The following is a 20,790-nucleotide window of genomic DNA, read 5'->3' on the forward strand; positions in this document are numbered from 1 at the left end:
GCAGGAGAGCTGGAGATCTGGAGTCCAGTGCTGCTGCCTCAGCAACAAGAAACCCTGTCTCAGAAACAACTGGGCACACACCTTTAATCCTAGCGCTCGGGAGGCAGAGGCAGGGGCATCTCTATGAGTTTAAGGATAGCCAGGGCTACACAGAGAAACCCTGTCTTGAAAAACCAAAAATAAAATAAAAAATAAAAAATACAGCGGGGTTGAAAGAAACGGCTTGGGTTAAGAGCATTAGCTGCTCTTCCGGAGTTCAGTTCCCAGCACCCACATGGCAGCTCACAACTATCTAACTCCAGTTCTTGGGGATCCGATACCCTCACATAGACTTACATGCAGACAAAACACCAATGCACATAAAATAAAAACAAAAAAGAGGTGAACAGCCAGTGGTCAGACCTAAGGAGGGCAGCTGAGATGTAAGAGAAAAGGCAGCTAATTCAGGGGCAGATGGACCCGGTACCAGCACCTCCCTTGATCCGGAGCTCATGCACCTTTTTCTTAGCATAAGGAAGGACTCAGGCAAACCCTGGAATAACCTGACCTGGAGCCAGCAAGATGGCTCAGCTGCCCAGTGTTACGACTTGGGTTCGTATCCCTGGGTCCACATGGCGGGGAGAGAACAAACCTGATAGTTGTCCCCTGACTTCAGCAGTAGCACTTGAATGCTCCTTCCACACACAAATTAAACGGGTGGGTGGGGTGGTACTGGGTGGGTCCTCCACAGCTGAACCAACAGATTTTGGTTGGCACACAGGGAATGAATGCCGTGGTCCGTTTTACTTTAGTGGGAATGGAGCGAAGGGGAGGGTCGCACTCTGTAGCCCAGGGTGGCCTAGAACTCTTGATAATCCTCAGCTTCAAGTGTTGGGGCATAGTTGTACAGCATGCTCAGCTCTCTGCTTCTACACCATCTTGGGCAGACACAGTGGATGTTCTCTAACGTCATGCTGCGTCTCCAATCCTCCCACCTTCCAGTCTCAGTCCCACAACACCCGCCTTTGGAAATCTCCCCCAGCTCCAGGTCAAAGAGCCCAGATTGGTGAGCCCAAACTGTTTCTCTCTTGTCAGACTTAGGTACTTTCCTAAGACTTTCTACTTCCTGTACAGAGAAGGTGCTTTTTCCTCCTCTTCATCTGCACTCAGCCCAGAGATGGTGTGTTTGAAGGGTGTTGGGTGGAAAAGAGGACTCTAACAGGGGGCTCCTTGGCCTTAGAGAAGCACTCCTGATTCAGTTCACTGGTAGGAGAGGGGAAAGCAAAGTCTGTAAAACGTTGGGTTGGGCATGGTGGCACATGCCCAGCACTTCAGAGTCGCCATGAACTTGAGACCAGCCAGAGCTACGGAGGGGGCAGGCAAGAAAAAGAAGAGGACCAGCTGGAGAAATCCAGAAGGCTGCGGCCCTGCCTCCTTCTCCACCCCACATCCTGATCGTTAATGACCACTGGGTCCTCAGCTCTAGCCCGAGGCCCGGTTTCTGGAAAGAGTAGCTTGTGACGGGCACTGGGCAGCAGCCTGGTATTTTATTTTGTGCTCTGTTCCCTCCTAACCAGAAAGTGGGGTCTCCATGAGTGGACGTGGAGGGAGAGCTGGAACCCCATCAGGCCACCTTTGCAGCTGGGCGCACCTGCTTACAGGGTGGCCTAGCAGGGTCGGGGGGAGGGAGTCTGGTGGCTAAATTTAGTAGAAGGGCTGCAGCTTAAATTGAGTGGGTATTTACCCCAGGAAGTTGAAGTCAGGGGGAGGGGAATCCCTACCCACTGGAGCTTTTAAAAAATAATGCCTGGCCCAGGGCGTCATGCATGCAAAGTAAGCTCTCACCCAGCTAAGCCCCAGCACAGCTGAGCTGAGACCATCTTCGAGTTATCTGGAGACTAGAACCAGCTCCTCCCCCAGCAGACACTCAGGATCCTGTGGTCTTGAGTTGGCTTCTGCATGCTTGAGCTCTCTGTGCATGTCATTTGCTCCTGTCCCCACCCCCATCGCGAGTCTCGGGTCCAGTTCCTCTTAAGTCCTTCCCTAAATTCCCCCTCCTGCATGCATCAAAGCCAGGGGCTTCACCACGCCGAGCTGCCCTATGGGTCTTAACTTCCTTACTCAGACCCTCCAAGGGGTCAGCAAAGCAATGTCTGGCCACGCTGCCCCTTCTAGGGCACCAGGGGAGAGGTTGCTGGAAGTCAGGTTTCCTTCCCTAGGAATGTCTACTGCTCTCTGTGACCAAAGGACAACCCTTAGTTTATAATGAGGAAGAAGGCAGGCCCTCCCTCCCCAGAGTAACAGGCTGAAGGCTGGAAGCTCAGGGGCTATCAGAAAAAGAAAGGAGGTGTTCATGGTGTTGGGGGAACCCTAGAGGGCTGTGGCTCGTTCTCCACCTGTGATTGGCTCTCAAAGCCTAGACCAAACTCTGAACCTGCCCAGCAACAGCCCTAAGAGGCTTGAAAAGGGAGGGGAAGTCAGCTGAGCTGTGGCCTCCACCCCGGCCCTGCTTCCAGGAACTGATGGGAGGGCCTGAGACCAAGCCACCCTCCCTTGCCCTGGGACTCTGTCCTCTCTGCCTGTGTCTATATTTCCCTGGGCCCTGCATCTTGGACTTGCCTTCCAGGCTCACCAGAGAAAGAAACACACCAGACATGTCTTCAGAGGCAGGACATTCTTTTTTTTCCTTTTTCTTTCTTTTTTTGGGGGGTGGTGGTGGTGGTGGTTTCGAGATAGGGTTTCCTTGTGTAGCCCTGGCTGTCCTGGATCTTCCTCTATAGACCAGGCTGACTTTGAACTCACAGAGATCTGCCTGCCTCTGCCTCCCAAGTGTTAGAATTAAAGGTGTGCTCCACCACCACCTGGCAGAGGCAGGGCATTCTTGTAGCCTCCTTGCGTAAGCCCTGCCATGGACCAAAGTCAGGTTTTTTTTTCCTGGTGTTTTTTGAGACAGTCTCACAGTATAGCCCAGGCTGGCCTTGTGGTCTTACCTCAGCCTCTTGAGGGTGGGGGTGGGGGTGGGGTCGCCCTATGGCTTCATTTCCTTCTCCACCCACTCCCGTCCCTCTATGCTCTTCTTTCTGCTCAGCCACATACAACCCAAGGACAGCTCCAGCTCCAAGGCAGTGAGCTAAATCGGGGCTTGGCTACAACAGCAGGTCCTACTTCTAGGGAGCCTAGCCATGCTCAGAAAACAGTGGTCACCGGGTGAAGCTGTGTCTGCAGGCCTTTGCTAGTGGCCAAGCTCGGCTTGTTGGGGAGGCAGGGACAGGTTAGAGCTGCCTCCAGAAGCGAGACCCCAGCCCTCAGAACCGGAGGGTCGGGGACAGTTTGCACTGTTGAAAAAGCTGACCCTTCACATCACCTTTAGCAAGTTATTTACTTTGAAAGAAACACAGGGCGGGGAGGAGGGAGGAGGCCTGGTGAGACATCTCTGAGGAATGTGTCTCTGGCAGGACATCCGTTACTGCCTTGGCCCCGCCTCCCTCCTCCCTCCTCCTGCAGTCCGGGAGCACCAGGCGGGGCTCTGCTGAGCAAGGGGAGGGGGCAGAGTCACGGCCGCGGGCGCCCACGGGGAGCGCTAAGGCAAGCATTTCACTGGGAAGAAGCGGGTTCAAGAAGAGCTGGGGCCAAGGCCCGAGGACCCGGTCGGAGAGTCCTGCCGGATGCCTGGAGACTAGAGGAGGAGCCTACCCCAAAGCCACCGCAGGCTCTGCTGGGATCCCGGCGCCCATCACTGCTCCTAAACCGGGAGAGGTAGTGCCCTCTAGTGGCCGACGAGGCGTCTGCCGTCCCAGGGCCGGACAGGGTCCCCAGCCAGAGCCGGGCTGCTCCGACGCCTCGCCACGGCCCTGCCTCCTCCCATCCCTCAGTGCTGTGCCCGCCCCACACCGTACTGAGGATAACGGAGAGCGTTATTGTCACAATCCACTTTAATAAAAAATAAATTAGTTCTGGGATGGCCGTCACTTTCGGTGTGACCTGGGGGCTGGGGTGTCTTAAGCTGACGTCTCACTCCTTTATCATCCTCACGACTGGTCCCTGCTCTGGAGAGGTGTGGTCCTTCCTGGGCAAGGTAAAGCAGCAGCAGGGGTCCCCTAGCTAGTGGGGAGGTAGGGGTACAGGCTAGGGAAGAGAGGGGTAGGAACACAGGGCAGCGCAGGGGTGAGGCCTGACCTGGAAAGAGGATTGGGACACAAGATTGGAACCTACGGGCGCAGTCTAAGTAGCTCAGACTAGTCTGGAAATGGAGCCCAGAAAGCATCCGGGAAACAAGTGTCGCCCACCTCCCGCTCTTCCTCAGTCTGCTTCTGAGGAAGTGACACACCCAGGGAGACCAGGCGCACGTCTCGGGGCGCCACGCTGGAGTCCAAACCCAGCAGCAGGTCAGCAGGCACCTTCCCCTCTCACAGCGGAGGCCATCTCTGGCGACACAGACCAGGCGAAAAGTCAGAGGCTACAGAGTGGGCTAGTCAGTGGCTGGCCAGTGGTGGCTGAAGAAAGGACCTCTTGGACCCATTTCAAGCAGGCTCCAGCTGGGACCGCTCCAGGACGTGCGCACAAGAGCGGCAGCAGGTAGCTGTGTAGTAGGGGTAGACGCAGAGCCGGGCCTGTACCACCAGGGGGCAATGTGGAGAGCTGTCCTGGCATTGGTCATCTGCAGACAGAGGTCAGTGGCACAAGACAGGAGTGACGTCACCCCCCTGAAGGGTGTTACCGTTCCCACCAGCCCTTCTCACATCTGCCCGGATCCCGCTAACTCCCCTCTACTGGGAGTGGGCAGGGAAGCTCCTTACCAGGGCGCTGGTTGCAGGGTTGGCTGTTACAGGACCGCTTCCTGGAAGGTCTCAGGTGAGGAGGGCATCGGGTGCCGAGAGTCTGGTTGGCACTCAGGCACTGGACTTCCCTTGTCTGCATGCCTCCCTGGCAGGAGCGAGAACACTGGGGAACCACAGCCACCAGATCAGCTCTCCAAAGTTCCCAGGGCTGCTCCTCAGACCGCCCCCCCCATCTCTGAAAGATAGTGGTCGGGGGCTGCAGAGATGGCTCAGAGGTTAAGAGCACTGGCTATTCTTCCAGAGGACCCGGGTTCAATTCCCAGCACCCACATAATGGCTCACAACCATTTGTAATGAGATCTGGCGCCGCCTTCTGGCCTGCAGGCATACATGCAAATAGAGCACTGAATACATAATAAATAAATAAATCTTTATTTTAAAAAAGATAGTGATGGACTATTATCCAGGGACATTATAAAATCCCAGATGGAGAGGGTCCACTCAGCTGTCCTAGGCTGAGAGAGGCTTGGCTGAGTGGGAAAAGCCCTCTTTGCTAGAGGCCCAGGGCAAGGGAGCCAAGCACTCACCGGACTCCAGAGAGTAGAAAACCATCGGTCTTCACAGGCCTGCCCCTGACAGGGCTGCAGGGCCGGGGGCCTGGGTAGGTGGGAACAGTTACTGGGGAAAGTCACATTGAACTCAGCTCCTAGTTTGGACACACAGATGATGTCTCTGTGCTGTGTGCCAGCCCCACACTCTGAGGAACACTGTAAGGGGAGGAGAAGAGAGATCGCTCTTCAGTTCCCAACATGGGACTCACCAGGACAGGCTTTCCTCCTGTCCCCTCCGGAGCTGACCTCACTCCAGGGCCCTGTGTACCAGCGCCATGTCCTCTCACAGGGCCCCAAGCTGCAGGCACGCATGTCAGGAGGCCGGCTTCTGAGAGGACAGCCCTGCTCCATGCTTCCTGCTTCTGCTTCCTGGTCCCCCTGGACGGCCTCCCCACTCCTCAGGCAGACCACGGAGCGCCTCTGGATTCCTGTCCCGCACTCGGCTGAGCACTGTTGAGAAGGAGAGTGGCCTGTGTGAAGGGAGGCTGCTGGTGCCCGGAACTGAGATGTGGAGGGCCCACATCCAGGGAGTTCAGGAATGCCCTGGGGTACCAGCCTGTAAGAGGAGACAGACAGCTGGGTTTCCAGACTGGCCTCGAACTTGGTAGGAAGCTGAGATAACCTTGAATTTCTGATCCTCCTGGGTGCTGGGATCACAGGTGTGTGCCATTACACCTGGTTTATGGATACCGGAGATCCAAAGTAGAACCTCGACAGGCTAGACAAGCACACTGCCAACTTAGCGACACCCCACCTAATTTTTCTATGAAACTTTATTACTGCATTATGTAATTGCTTTTATTCTCACTATTATTTTAATAATCAGGGTCTCTTATGTAGGCCTGGCTGTCCTGGAGCTCTCTGTGCAGACCAGGCTGTCCTCGAACTCACAAAGATCCTCTTGCCTTTCCAGTGGTGGAATGAAAGGCATGTGCCACCACACCTAGCCAGTGTGTAATGTGTGAGTGCAGGTGCACACAAGTTGGTCCTCTCCTCCACTGTAGGATCCGGGGGCCTCACTCAGGTCATCAGGCTTGCCCAGCCAGTTCTCTTCACCTACTCAGCCATCTCAAAGCCAGTCCCTGTGGTGTTTGTTACTTTGTTATTTTATGAGTGTGTTTGTGTAGTCACACATGCTCACAGAGGCCAGAAGAGGATGCCACATCTGGCGCTGGAGTTATGGAGTTACATAAGCCACTTGATGTGGGTGCTGAAAACTGAACCCAGGTCCTCCAGAAGAGCAGGGAGTGGGCGTAACTACTGAGCTCCCTCTCTACCCCGTGTTTCTCTTTCTTGTTTGTTTGTTTGTTTGGTTAGTTTTTTTGTTTTTGTTTGTTTGTTTGTTTGTTTTGAGGTAGGATCTCATTTTGTAGAGCAGACTGGCCTCAGACTCACAGAGATCCACCTGCCTTAGCCGGGATTAAAGGTGTGCGCTGCCTTACCCAGCCTGCTTTTGTTTTTTAAAGACAGGTTCTGCTGTAGCTCACGTGGCCTGAAGCTTACTATGTAGTCTTGGACTCAGCCAGTCCTCTCAGATCCAAGTACTAAAATGACAGGTGTGAATGTAAGTTTTCCCCACTTATCTCTGAGGTCCTAGGTCAAGAAAAAAGTTTATCAAGCTGTTGTGAACAGGCGGTGACACCAGGGAAGCCTGACTTGCCCAAAGAAGTGCGGGGACCCACCTTGGAACCCCAGTCACTGTAGAACCAGGCTGTGGTACAGGGTCCCATGTCACAGGCCTCTCTGGTGGGGGGTGGAGGGGGCCCTGAAGCACACTCCTGCTTGCTCACTTCATCACCATTGCTTCCAACGCACCGAACTTGCCGGCTTCTCTGACCACGGCCACATCGCACAGAGCACTGAAGGGTGAGAAATGCCAGGCTGGGCATCAGCCACCATCCTCCGGCCCTCCTACAGAACCAGGGCTTTACAGACAGAGAGCTGAGCACAGGCCTCTAAGCGGCCCGTCCTGGTGCTTCTAGCTGACTAATATCGGGGTTCCATATCGGTCCTGTTTGTAAAGTTTCTGACGACAAAGAAAATGGTAAAAACAAAACAAACCCCCACTGCCCTAGCTCTTTGGAGCCCACTTCTCAAGGGTCCCCCCTCTCACCTGGCTCCAGGGGGAGCTAATCTCCCAGTGGCCACAGAGGTGCAGCTGACAAGGCTGAGTGATGTTGGGCCGGGGCAGATGTCCGCAACGCTCTGGGGGCACAGAGGAGCCACCGCCTCCAAATTCTTGTCTGCAGAGCAGCTGGCGGTGCTGGGTGCCAGGGCCGCAGGATCGGCTGCAAGACGTCCACTCACCAGCCTCCCAGCTGTGGGCATGGGTGGGGCAGAGGGAAAAAGGTGGAGAGGTGTGGGGATGCCAGGCTGGGGCCCTCAGAGGAGAAGAGGCGTATCTCACACTTGGAGTCTGCGTTTCTAGCTGGGAACGAGGCTGCCAGTGTTTCTCCTTACAGTCTAAGGGGTGCCAACCTTTCTAATCTACAGGCTCCTGCAGCCAGGAGCTATGAAGTTACTACAGAATCCAGGTGAGAACCTGAGGGCAGGGAGCAAGTCCAGGGCCACTGTGTTTTAAGTATCCTAATCTTCCCTGTGGACCATACTCACTATGGGGGACACGGGGGCCCATGGCAGGGTTCAGGGGAAGCTGGGGGTCTGGCACCCAGGGCACAGCTCTGTTCATCCAGCTCCTCTCCCGACTCACGGGAAATGCAGAGGAAAAGGGGGCGCCAGACACCTGAAGGGAACAAGAGGGCAGCCAGGGGAGGAGGCAGGAGCTCAGAGGCCAGTTCCAGGAATGTTCCAGACCCACGATCCAGGATGTAGACTCTGTACCGACACACAGAACAGGGATTTGGGGCTGAGGGGTCTGCAAGACAGCCGTGAAGTCTCACCTTTGCCGCAGGATGCTGAACATTCAGAGTGCCCCACTTGCTTCCAGTATCCAGCTGCAGTCCCCAGGGATGTCCTGGCATGAGTCAGAGCGGGCACTTGGGGGATTCGAACCTGGCGCTGGAGGGTACCTGGTGCCCGAACTGGGCGGGGAGCTGAAGCAAGTAGGGGCTCCCCCCTCAGCATCTCTGCAGGGGAGTCCAGGAGCCAGATTAGCTGCCTCCCAGCCACCCTGGAGCCCAGACAGCCTCGCCCTCCTCTTCTGGGTTGAGGATCCCAGTTTTACCAGGCTGAAGTTGAAGGACTGGAGACTTCGTGGAGGGACTCTCTAGGACCGCAGGAGGGGAAGAGATGACATACTGGTAAAAGACACCGGGATTGTCCTCTTGAAAGATCATCTGAGGAGAGAAAATACAAATAAACGTTTGGGGCGAGGAGAGGGACTTGGGCCACATCTCTCCCCCACTTGACCCCCACTGCGCTGCCCCCAGGGGCCTCCCTCTCCTACAGTCTAGTGCCCCACCCCCACCTCAGGCTCACATAGACATCCACAGGCTCGGTGGTAGGGCCTTCGGCTGACATGCTCTCCCCCTTGCCTTCCTCCCGAGGAGGACGGTTATACTGGAAGACAGTCCCGATGGCCGAATAGGACCCTGGGGGATCCACAGCCCAGTTTCCGTTGATAATGGAGCGGCCCCCAGGCCCTCGAAGTGCTGGAAGACAGAAGCCGGAGCTGAGTGATGGGGTCTAGTTTCCTAAGCCTTTGTGCATGCCACCTGCCCAGAACCGAGGGACCTCGGCCAGCCACCTTCCTACCCTCTCCACCTGCCTCTTCCTGTTTGGCCCCTGGCTGTGGAAGGCAGACCAAAGAAACAGGATGGACAGGGACTTAGAACCGATGTCCAGTTTCTCACCGAGGTAATTGGAACTGGGTCGGAGCTGGGAAATCTGAAGATGGGAAGCTCCCGCAGGGATCCACAGTATCTTCTGATAGCCCAAGGGGCCCCCTCGGTCAGTGAGGTTCCCCGAAACGAGCTGACAGGTAGAGCCATCACCGCCACAGACCCCACAACCATCTGGACGCCTGCCCGAGCCAAGGATGCCATCACAGCCCGGGCTCTGGGGAAAGTGAGGTGAGGCAGGGGCCACACAAAAGCCAGGCACACCTCATACCGGCCCTACTCCACTCAGGGGCCTCCAGCTCACCCCCTGCCCTGCTCTGTATGCTCCTCCATCCCCAGCCAGGTTTGGAGAGGCCTAGCCAAGCCTGGGGGGATCCTGCCTACAACACACCCCTTAGTGGCCACCTCAGGCTGGTGTTTTCACTGTTATATAATAATGAATTAAAGGAGAGGGTGTGTGTGTGTGTGTGTGTGTATACATACATATGCACACACACTCATATGTAAACCAACACCCTGCCCTCCCCCACACACACCTGCCCCCCCCCACACCTGCCCTCCCTCACCCACACCTGCCCTCCCTTACCAGGCAGCGCCCTGCCACACAAATGTCTAGGGATCCAGGCTGACACAGGGTCCCATCCTGGACCTTTTCGGTGTGACGGACATAGAACCGGAAGCCACGGGGACGGCAGTTCAGTTCACAGCGCTGGGAACCCTGAACTAAGGGATGAGATATAAGATAGCTGGGGTCCCTAAAGGAGGAAGCACCTCAGAGCCCTGGCAGCCACTCCGCCTTTGTTACACATGGAGCATCCTGAAGTTGCTGTTGGAGAAGTAAGAGGCAGTTTCCCATGCTGGGGTTTTATGTTTCTTGTTTTTGTTATGCTATATGGCCTCAAGTTTATGAATTTTGCTGATTCTCACACCTCATTCTCCTAGAAAGGGGAAGTTCTGCACCTGACCATCAAAAAGGATTTTCTGTTGTTTAGTTAAAGTGTGTATAGGAGTGGGGTGCTCATGTGGGAGTCAGGACAATCTGCAGGAGTGGGTTCTCTCCTTCCACCATGGGTCTGGAGACCAAACTCAGGTCCTCAGGCTTGAGGCAAGCTCCTTTACTGAGCCATCCTACCTTTCCTCAAAAGGGTTTTTGACACCTGTGATTATGAGTTCATGGCCCATGAAGGTTTGTCTTGGTGTCACGCTGACATAGGCCCAAATCCCAGTGGACAGTAACTTGGGAGCAACTGATATGACACCAGGAAGACAAGGGTTCCCTGCTGGAACCAGGAACTGATCACACTCACATCCCCTCCTGGATCACAGCCAAAAGGCATCTCTAGACAGCTCCCTCGCCCAGCCCGCCTCCTGTCCTGACCACCCACCCCTTACTACCTAAAAGCTCCTCCCTGCTCAGGCCACTGCTGAGTCTCTGATGTGACTGAGAATTAAGACACAGGAGGAAGAGGGGGCCACCCCACCCTGAGTCAGCCCTGCCGGGGGACTAGAGACCGCACCTTCAGTGAAGGGTTCCCACTGGTACAGCTGGCCCATGAATTCCTGGGAGTCAAAGGCGGCACACTGCAGGGCCCTGGGGTCTGGCTGCTCAGGGGGGCAAGGCTGAGGAGGCAGATACACAGCCATCAGGCCGGGCTGGACTAGGGGTCAGGAACTGGTGGGTCAGCTCCACAGAGCGCCACCCTTACGTCCAAGTCCACAAGCTGAGGACTCAGGTCAGGGGACCCAGAGAACTCACCTCTTGGCTGCAGGCTCTCATCTGCTCACTTTCCCCAGAACACTTTGGAACAGGGATACTGGGAGCAAAAAGGCTCCAGAGGGGGCTGGAGTCTCTTGTCAGAGGCAGCCAGCCATCTGGGGACCTGTGAGAACTCCCTGGGGGTCTCCAGTGCCCCCTGCTCTGCTGGCCTCTGCTCCGAGGGACAGAAGGTAAAGGATGAGGGCGTGGGCGTCGCCCTGCTCCCTGGGGACTGTCCCAACGGTGGGAGGTTGGCATTCGCCGCCCAGGAGACCCCTGGAAAGACCTACTGTCTCCAGAGGAGGATGTGGGTGAGGGGATCTCTGTGTCAGAGGGAACAGGACTGCTTCTGGGGGGCACCTCCGTCTGAGCACCTCCAGGCCTTGGGGTTTCAGCTGGGGGAGAGAGGGGGTCGGTATGCAGCTCAGGAAGCCGCATCTGAGCGCTGTGGCTTTCCGAGGCCGGCTCTGAGCTTGGAGGCTGGGATGGAAGGGTCTCAGCCCCTGTAGAAGAGTTCTTGGGTTGCTCGGGTCTACGGGGGTGCCTGCGGCTCCGGTGCAGCGGCAAGGCAAAAGGCACTCTCCCATAACCAAACATCCCTGGCTTGATAGGGTCTCGAACCCGGGACCTGAGAGGATGATGCAGACTTAGAGTCACTCTTAGCCTGTCTCCCCAATGCCTGTCCTGAAAGATCAGCCTGCAGAGGTGAAGCCCCCTTGCCCCTTTCTGGTACCCCACCCTCCCTGTTCTGCTCTGCCCTCGGGGCCTCACCTCTGGGCCCCTTGAGTCCCTTGGGGCTTCTCTCTCCCCAGTTGGGAAGCAGGACCTTGAAGAGGGCCACCCCTTCCCCGAGGCTGCGGCCTGTACAGGGACTGGGGGTCCCGGGGAGTCTGGGGTCTGGGCCGGAGGGCTTCTGGATGTCTTGGGGGCCGGGGAGGGAGGGACAGGCTTGGGTGCAGTTCACATGTTCGGCTCCTTCGCTGCACACCCACCCCACAAGGCTGGGAGCAGGGGGCCCACCGGCCCCAATGTCCCCAGAGACCCTCAGGGGCCTGGCCCTCCTCTGATGGTGTCTGAAGAGAAGGTCCAAACAGCTACACAGGGGGAAAGGTCAGAGTTAGTGTCAAAGTTCAAGGGTTGTTAGTTGTCCAAGGCCACATGTACTGGTAGGTCAGACTCCAGCTGTTTTGTGTGATTTAACTAAAAGAAGGCATTGGCAGGGAGACTGGGTGGGCCAAGCCGTGGGGCTGAAGTCTCCCAGTGGGAATGGGGGAGGCCGGGGCAGAGCAGGGGAGCCTGCGCAGAGTGCCAGTGGCTTCCTTGGTGAGGACTCACCTCCTGATGCTGGCAGAGCCGAAGAAGAGGCAGAAGCGGCATTACACACAGCCAGAGCCTGCACACCAAGGGGTGGGGACATCAGACGGAGCCAGAAATGTTACGCCATTACCCACCCCCCACCCAGGCTCCCCGCATCCTGGTCGCCAGCTTCTCAGGAAGTACAAGTTCCTTGTCACTTTCCAGGCCCTTCTAACAATCCACTACCCTCTCTCATTCTTTTCTTTTGGTTTTTCGAGACAGGGTTTCTCTGTGTAGCTCTGGCTGTCCTGGATCTCTCTCTGTAGACCAGGCTGGCCTCGAACTCACAGAGATCCACCTGCCTCTGCCCCTGGAGTTGAAGGCATGTGCCACCACCGCCCAGCCCCTTCCCTGCTCTTACTATTAGAGACAGAGCTGTCCTCTGCACCATGGCCCAGAGGCCACCATGTCCTCTTACCTGCCCAGCCACATCTCCATTGCTCTTCCCTTGACTGTCCCCGGGCTAGGGGGCGGGGACAGGATAGCTACTCTGGCATCTGGGCACGGAGGGTACTCTGAGGAGGAAGAAGCACAGTGGTTACCCCTCCAGATAGCCGGGAGACTGAAGGGTTGTCTCAACACAGCACCAGCGGAGTGGAGGGAGGACTGGTCCACCACCCCTTTAGGACCTAAGGGTGGGAGCAATAAGGAACGCTGTCTTTGCCATCTGCTGAGGCGAGGGGGGGTTGGGAGTCTGACCTCAGCCTTCAAGTTCAACTTAGTCCCTCCCTGCGGCCCAAGACAGGCTTAGCTCCTCTGGAAGCCTGAGGAGAGGGCAGTGCGCAGGCAGCTTGAACCAGGAGGTTCTTTCTCCCGGAGTTACTGGGCCTAGAGGAGGCAGGCTATGCCAGGCACCCCTGTGAGGGGCCAGCCAGAGGGCCCCTGGCACCAGGTGTGGGAGCAAAAGCGTTAATCCCACCCTTTGGGATGGGGAGCAAGAGGATCAGGAGTTCAAGGCCAGCCTGGCTGACAGGAGACCCCTACCTCAAAAAACAAAACAAAACAAAACAAAACCAACCTCCACCCTGCTCCCCCCAAAATAGTAAAACAAAACAAAAAACCCGAGTATTTGTTTCCTGACTCCCCCAGGCCTCCTAACTAAAGCTCCTTATGAAGGAACAGTCAGGGCATCTGGCTCACCACAGGCACTTTTTTGTCCAAGGGATAAACTAAGTGGGCTAATAGCTCCATCTCTAGAGAAAAGGCAGTGACTTAACCTCCCTGTGGGTGCCAGCATCCACGAGGCATTGGCTCATGGCGGCTTAGTTCATGTACAGCTAAGTTCTCTTCCTTTTATTTTTTCTTCCGATGCTCAGCCAAAACTGGCTGGGCCCCTAGGAAGCAGAGATGCAGCCATAGCTGCTCACACTTCCCAGCCACCCGCTTCTCCTTCTGGTCTACCCGGGAAGTCCACCGTGCAGTCTAGCCTGGAACACTGAGTAGAGAGGGGCTTCCAAACCCTGTCCTCAGAGCCTGTCTCTCGCCACCTCCTGCCCTCCAGCCCCTTCTTCTCTCTGAGGCCCTTCCCACCCACACCCATCATCTCATCTCGGTTCTGCTTTCCAGGAAAAACACTGTTTCTGTTGGATCCGAATGGCAGGCACCACCAAATGGAGGGTTGCTGGCCAAGGTGGGCCCGTTCAGGGCAGGCGAAGGACAGAGGGAACTAAAGCTAAGTTCTGCTCCTTCCCATCCCTAGGACCCCAGGACCTGGGAATTTGAAGAAGGGAGCAAAGTGACTGAGCCCTCTCCTTCCCCTTGCTGGGCCAACCACTGAGCCCTGATGGAAAAGGAGCCATGTTCAAGCCCCCTATCAACCTTCTACCTGCCTGCCTGAGGCTGGAAGAGGTGATGGACGCGACCTGTCTCTTCTCCGACGCTGGTCCCCTTTGCACCTCCCTCTGCTTCCCTCTGCTCCCCCAGGTCTGTCCCTGCTGCCTCTCCGCGGTCTACCCAGTACACATAATCCTGTCCTGAGCTGGCTTTGGCAGCTCTCTGGAGAAGTGAGGGGTGGGAGGTGACGAGAGCTCCTGGGGCCAGGGCCAGGCCTGGCTCCCTCTCTGGAAAAGTCCACCCCACCCTCCCCTGCATAGGGGAGCAGGCGCCGACTCCCCCTCCCTGCACAAATGTATGCTTGTTGTCCCTTTTCACACCCAGGGTGAGGAAGACAGAAGTTGGAGGTGGGTACCCCCGAAGTCAAGGTGGACCCTGGTAAGGACCAGTCTGGGCTGCTTCTGGTCACACCCCACACTGGGCCTTTTGACATCAAGGAAAGTGACCTGCACTGAGCTAACCCTTCACCCTCGGGCTGGCCTCGGGCCAGTGAGCCCTTGCTGGGGGAAATGAACACTAGTAAGGGCTGGGCTGGCAGAGGAGAGGTGCTGTCCTGTCAGAACTCCATCCCAACAGGTGTCTGTCTTTTCCCTCAGCCTCTCCCAACAGGCTGAGCTGTCGGAAGAGCATCCCTCCCAGACACCCTGTCCCTGCGTTCCCGGAGTGCAGGCGTCGGGGCGCATCCTCCCGGAGCCCCACGGGGAGAAGCGGGGCGGCGCTGGCGTGCAGGGAGGTCCCGCATGTTTTCCAACTTCACTATGTGACTTAACAGGAATCTTGGCTCCAGCCCTCGCCCGGGTGATGGGACCAGACCCCCTCCCCAGGAATTCGCCCCAGGGTCCGCTGTTCCGTGACCGTCGGAGCCCAGGCGGGGGTCGGGGAGGCTCTACCTTCTCTGCGCCCGCTCTCTCCAGCTGCCCTCCGCGGCGGCCACCGCGGCCGGGAGCCCGGGGACAGCGCCGCCCGCTGCAGGCTCCGCCCCGCGCCGCCCGCGCCCCGCCCGCCCCGCGCCCGCCGCAGCCCCCACCCGGGCACCCACGCCGCGGGCACCGTCCCTGCGCCCACCCCGGGGCTTGGGACCCCACCGACCCCGGCCGAGCGGCCTTTGGGCGGGACTTAGACCCCCAGAACACCGGCAAGCCGCCGACCAGGACGGGGATTTACAAACTGGACCCCGGTGGCCCTGCGCAAGCTCAGATCCACCCACGCCGAGGCCCTCTCCTCCACGCAACCCATGCCGTGCCCTCCGCGTTTCCCATGCTGGGCAGTGAACCGTGTGGCTCCGATGGCCGAGGACGTCTGTGAGCCTCGGTTTCTTCATCCATAAAATTTTACACCCCGGAGCTTAGCGGAAGGAATGTCCCGTTGAATTATGAGTCAGACGAATTTGGATTTGAATTTCAGCTTGAGCACTTGCCAGCTCTACGGTCTTTCACGAGCCTTCAACCTCAGTGCCGCAGTGTCGTCTGTAGAATGGGAGCATCTGATGTGTGTGTTAGGCTAGAAGTGTTTGTCCATCTCCACATGGAAGAACGACTCAGAGAAGGGGTGCCGGTGAAGAAGGGGTGAAAAACGCCTTTACTTTTTGAGCCTTTTATTCTATTTATATTCTGTCTGTATGCCTTTTTTAAAGATATTTATTTGGTAGCTTATTTTTGAGGCAGGGTAGTACTGTGAAGTCCTGGCCGGCCTGGACCTCATTGTGTAGACCAGGCTAGCCCCCAGTTCACAGAGATCCACCTGTCTCTGCTTCTGGAAGTGTTGGGATTAAACTCCTAGTGCACTACCACACCTGTCCAATCTTGTAAATTTTTTGAAAAACAAAAACACATAGGGCGTGGTAATGCATGCATCTAATCTGGGCACTTGGGGGACTGAGGCAGGGGACCACTGCACATTCAAGACCAGCCTGGAAACCCAGTAAGTTCTAGGGCAGGCTGGGCCACAGAATGAGACCATCCCAGTCTCAGGAACAATAAAAACACCCAAACAAGGTTAAAGAGATGGCTCAGGGGGCTGGAGAGATGGCTCCGGGGTTAAGAACACTGCCTGCTCTTCCAGAGGACCCGGGTTCAATTCCCAGCACTCACATGATAGTTCACAACTGTCTGTAACTTCAGTTCCAGGGCATCTGGCATCCTCATATAGACATATATGTAAGCTAAGCATCAATGCATATAAAATAAACAAATTTTAAGAGATGACTCAGGCTGGGCGGTGGTGGCGCATGCCTCTAATCCCAGCACTCAGGAAGCAGAGCCAAGCAGATCTCTGTGAGTTCGAGGCCAGCCTGGGCTACAGAGCGAGCTCCAGGACAGGCACCAAAACTACACAGAGAAACCCTGTCTCAGAAGAAAAAAAAAAAAAAACAGGGGGGGGGGGAGCTCAGCCATTAAAGACCAGGCTCAGAGCTAAAATGTCAAAACACCCAAATATAGAAGTACTAGCAATATTGTCTACAGAGACCCTTGGGTGCCCCACCTAACATTTCTTGGGTAGCTCTTTTTCTTTTTCTTCTTGAGACAGGGTTCTCTGTAGCTTTGGACCCTGTCCTGGAACTCACTCTGTAGCCCAGGCTGGCCTCGAACTCACAGAGATCCGCCTGCCTCTGCCTCCCGAGTGCTGGGGTTAAAAGGCGTGCGCCACCACCGCCTGGCTTCTTGGGTAGCTCTTGCTGAGGGCACAGATGTTAGTCTCTGTCCTCAAGGTGCTCAGTCTAGTTAGAACAGCCCCTGCCAGTGGTCACTGAGCACATGGGAGTCGGCATGGGGCTCTGGGGAAGGAAGCAGGAGCTGTCTGTCACAAAGATGATGGTTGTGTATCTGAAACAGTCCTAGGGCTGGGGGTGTAACTCAGTGAGCTTTGCACACAGGAAGCCCGGTTTCCATTCCAGCCCTGAAAAGGGCAGAACACTATTGTTTATTATTGAGACAGGGCCTGTGACCATAGACAGGCTGGTGGAAACCCACTATGAGGCACACACGGACCCCAGACTTGAACGCCTCTGGCTTCAGCCACCTGAGTCTGGGATTCCAGTCCCGGGATAAACCAGAATTTTAACCTTATTTGAAATTGAAGATACATATTTTGTTTTCTCAGCAAATCCCCACATTCTTTTGAGACAAGCACTGCTTAAACTTTAATTTTTCGTGTTCTGGATTCGTGCTTTGTAGAGTTACAAGAAATACATGAATCTGTGGTAATAAGTGTGATCCTAGCATTAAGGAGGCTGGGACCTGCAGGAGGATTGTGAGTTCAAAGCCACCCCAGAGGGAGAGGCTCAAGAGATGACTCAGAATTTGAGTACTTGCAAGGACCTTGGGTTCCATTCCCAGCATCCACGTGGTGGCTCACAACTGAACTCCAGTTCCAGGAGATCGAGTGCCCTCTTCTGACCTTCCCGGACACTAGGCATGCACGTGGTACATGTACATTTGTACAGGCAAAGCACTTACACACATGAAAATATTTTTGAAAAGGAGATGGAAGAAAGCAAGCTTGGCTTTAAAAGGTTGGGGGACAGGCTGGGTGAGGAAGAAGAGGAGCGGTAAGGAATAATCCCATTTGAACTGGTCAGGGAGCTGGAGGCATGGCGCACAGTTAAAAGCACATATTGCTCTTGCAGAGAACCCAAGTTCCAGTCCTAGAACTCAAGTCTAGGGCTTTGTAATCCAGCTCCGAGGGATCTGACCAACCCTTCTGCAGGCATTGCACTGAAGTGCAAATACCCTCCCCCACACACATGCAAACATAATTTAAAAATAGCTGGTCACTGTGGTACACAACCAGAGCTACATAGAGAGACCCTGTCTCAACCCCGCCCCCCCAAACATATTTATTTTATGTGTATGAGTATTTTGCTTACATGTATGGATACTCTGTGTATGCCTGGTGCCTGCAGAGGACAGAACAGGCCTTTGGGTTCCAGGTGGTCGCTGGGAAACAAACGAAATTGGAATTACAGGTGGTTGTGAGTTGCCTGACCTGAAGGTGGGAACTGAACTCAGGTCCTCTGCAAGAGCACCAAGCACTCTTACCGGATGGATAGCTGTCCCTCCAGCCACCCCACCCCCATTCTTTTTGCTGAGTCATAAAGTACTCTAATTTAGAACTTTTGACAAGTCACTAAAATACCCAAAACAAATTTTAAAATCACAAAGTGCGTTGGACGGTGGTGCTGCATGTCTTTAATCCCAGAAGTTGGAAGGCGAAGGCAGAGGCAAGAAGATCTCTGTGAATTGGAGGTGAGCCTGGTCTGCAGAGCGAGTTCCAGGACAGCCAGGGCTACACAGAGAAACCCTGTCTCGAAAAAACAAAAAAACAAGGCAAAAACAATAACCGAAAACAAAAACCAAAAACCAAAAAAGGACAACAAAAAACCCCACCAAAAAAACAAAACAAAAAAACCCACAAAGGTATCACAAAACACCTCCTGGGGGGCCTCTCCTTAACCCTGCTCAGATCCTGAGTCCCTTCCTGAAGAGCTCTGGAAGGCAATGGGTTAACGCCCCTCTCTGGAGGTGTGGCTTCTCTAAGCACTGCCGTAGACACACAGTCCTAACCTAGAGGTGTATTTATAGAGCTGTTGCTCAGGGAAAGCCCCTGTGCCCAGGCCAGGGAGAGCAAGGGCAGAGGATCAAAGGCAGTCTGCTTCGTGGGGTGGGGAAAGGCTTTTAGTCCAGGCACCTTTGGTGCTGACCTGGCTGTCCGAAGGAAGCCCCTACCTGTGAGGACACTAACTGCAGGACTGGCAGGCAGGCTTGCTGCCTGAAGGGGAGCAGTTGGAGGGAAGGGCTGCCTTTGACATTTGTAACTGCTGAGAGCTGAGGGTCACAAATAGTCCTTTCCATTAAGAGATGGCTGTGCACCAAAGCGCAACAGAGCTGTCAGCTCCCTGGACTAGGGAACTTTCTGACAACTCAGAAACTTATGAAGGCTAAGATTAAATTTGTGGATCCCATCTTGAACATTAAAAAAAAATTTTGTTTATTTTTATTTTTTAAAGATTATGTAAGGGCTGGACCTAAACCAGACATGGTAGTGCATGCCTTTAATCCCTTTAAAACCAGGCAGAGGCAGGTGGATGGATCTCTGTAAGTTTGAGGCTAGCCTGGCCTACAAAGTGAGTTCCAGGGTTACACAGAGAAACCCTGTGTTGAAAAACCAAAGAAGTAAGAAAAGAAAAGAGCTGGGCCTAGTATTCATGCCTGCTACCCCAGTATTTGCGAGGCTGAGAGAAGAGGATTGCTCCAAGGCTAGCCTAGACTACAGAGGAGGCCCAGGCCAGCCTGGGTTAGAGCTGAGACCCTGCCTTTAAAGAACAAGCTAAGAAAACTATGCAAGAGGGCTGCAGAGATGGCTCATTGGTTAAGAGCACTGACTGCTCTTCCAGAGGTCCTGAGTTCAATTCCCAGCACCCACATGGTGGCTCACAACCATCTGTAATGAGATCTGGCGCCCTCTTCTGGCCTGCAGGGATACATGCAGGCGGAATACTGCATACATAACAAATAAATAAATAAATAAATAAATAAATAAATAAATAAATAAATAAAATAATTAAAAAAACTATGCAAGAAGTAGGTGTTCACTGGAAAGCAAGCATCTCTGGGGAAAGGGCAAACAGAGACAGAGACAAAGAGTGGACCAAACTGGATGTGGTACTGCGTGCCTGTAATCCCAGCACTTGGAAATTGGAGTCAGGAGGAACCGAACATGGGATATAGTCAGGGTAGCCAAGGCTATCTTTTTGTTTGGTTGGTTTTGGGGTGTTTGTTTGTTTGTTTGTTTGTTTGTTTGTTTGTTTTTCAAGACAGGGTTTCTCTGTGTAGCTTTACGCCTGACCTGGAACTCACTCTGTAGACCAGGCTGGCCTCAAACTCACAGAGATCCACCTGGTTCTGCCTCCCGAGTGCTGGGATTAAAGGCGTGTGTCACCATTGCGTGGCTCCAAGGCTATCTTATACCATAACACCCAAACAGACAACAGAAGCATACTGATCAGCCTTTGTGTTCAAAACAGGACATCCTCTCTGTCTCTCTCTCTCTTATTCTTCAAAAATATGGAACATTTCATGAATTTACATGTCACCTGTACACAGGGGCCATGATGATCTTCTCAGTGTTACTCCAGTTTTAGTATGTGTGCTGTCGAAGCGAGCACAGAATGTCCTCTTTACTGGCTAGCTTCCAGAAAGTGGCTGCAGGCTTCTGGGACAGAGACAACATCAGTGGGCCCGAGCTGCATGCATACATACCCTGCATGCTACAATCCCAACATGCCAGGTAAGCTCTGCCTACAGGTGCACAAGCAGGGTGAATAACAGCTTCCGGCGGAAAGCCCGTTCGGCCAGGAGGCCACAGGTCCCGGTGTGGAGCCTGCTCTTGTTATTCTGCTAAGTGGTCATGCTGTCAAGTTGCCCTCTGGAGTTGTATGTTGATGCACAGACTTGGGCTGATCTCAGCCTTGGTCAGAGAGCCTTGCTTCTGCAGTGGGCAGGTGCAGAGGTAAGAACTAGTGGAGTCCCCGGGAACAGGAGGCTGAGTGAGTGCTCAGTACCACGTGGGGCATCTTTCTGAAGCTTGGGAGGATGAGGGCTCAGGAGGGTGCGGAGCAGTGCGGTGAAATGCTGTCTCCATGAAGTCACAGCAGAGCAACCTACACAAGAGCATGCAAC

General features: G+C 54.8%; 1 protein-coding gene and 1 non-coding gene across 2 annotated transcripts; both read right to left on the reverse strand.

Annotated features, from left to right (window-relative positions):
* Positions 1-3,913: 3,913 nt before the first annotated feature.
* On the reverse strand, positions 3,914-15,094 carry Adamtsl4 (ADAMTS like 4). The gene is made up of 18 exons (XM_036191575.1): positions 15,004-15,094; positions 12,699-12,795; positions 12,260-12,317; positions 11,696-12,018; positions 10,925-11,552; positions 10,686-10,788; positions 9,755-9,891; positions 9,181-9,385; positions 8,807-8,979; positions 8,553-8,664; positions 8,269-8,454; positions 7,982-8,111; positions 7,482-7,686; positions 7,051-7,227; positions 5,615-5,818; positions 5,345-5,524; positions 4,776-4,920; positions 3,914-4,636 (listed from the first exon to the last, which is right to left on the reverse strand). Exons 2-18 carry the CDS (start codon positions 12,716-12,718, stop codon positions 4,500-4,502), a joined length of 3,123 nt encoding a protein of 1,040 aa, XP_036047468.1. The 5' UTR covers positions 12,719-12,795; positions 15,004-15,094; the 3' UTR covers positions 3,914-4,499.
* Positions 15,095-20,169: 5,075 nt separating this feature from the next.
* On the reverse strand, positions 20,170-20,276 carry LOC118586425. Its single transcript, XR_004945319.1, has one exon. It is a non-coding gene; the product is annotated as a U6 spliceosomal RNA (small nuclear RNA).
* Between the last annotated feature and the right edge of the window lie 514 nt (positions 20,277-20,790).

Source organism: Onychomys torridus, chromosome 6 (assembly GCF_903995425.1).
Source record: "Onychomys torridus chromosome 6, mOncTor1.1, whole genome shotgun sequence".
Lineage (NCBI taxonomy): Eukaryota > Metazoa > Chordata > Mammalia > Rodentia > Cricetidae > Onychomys > Onychomys torridus.

Coding starts and splice junctions, on each gene's coding strand:
- Adamtsl4 (XM_036191575.1), bottom strand. CDS start 12,718: ATGGAGATGTGGCTGGGCAG. Junction 12,318..12,698: donor ATGGAGATGTGGCTGGGCAG/GTAAGAGGACAT, acceptor CTTGGTGTGCAG/GCTCTGGCTGTGTGTAATGC. Junction 9,892..10,685: donor GTGGGAACCCTTCACTGAAG/GTGCGGTCTCTA, acceptor CTCATCCCTTAG/TTCAGGGTTCCCAGCGCTGT.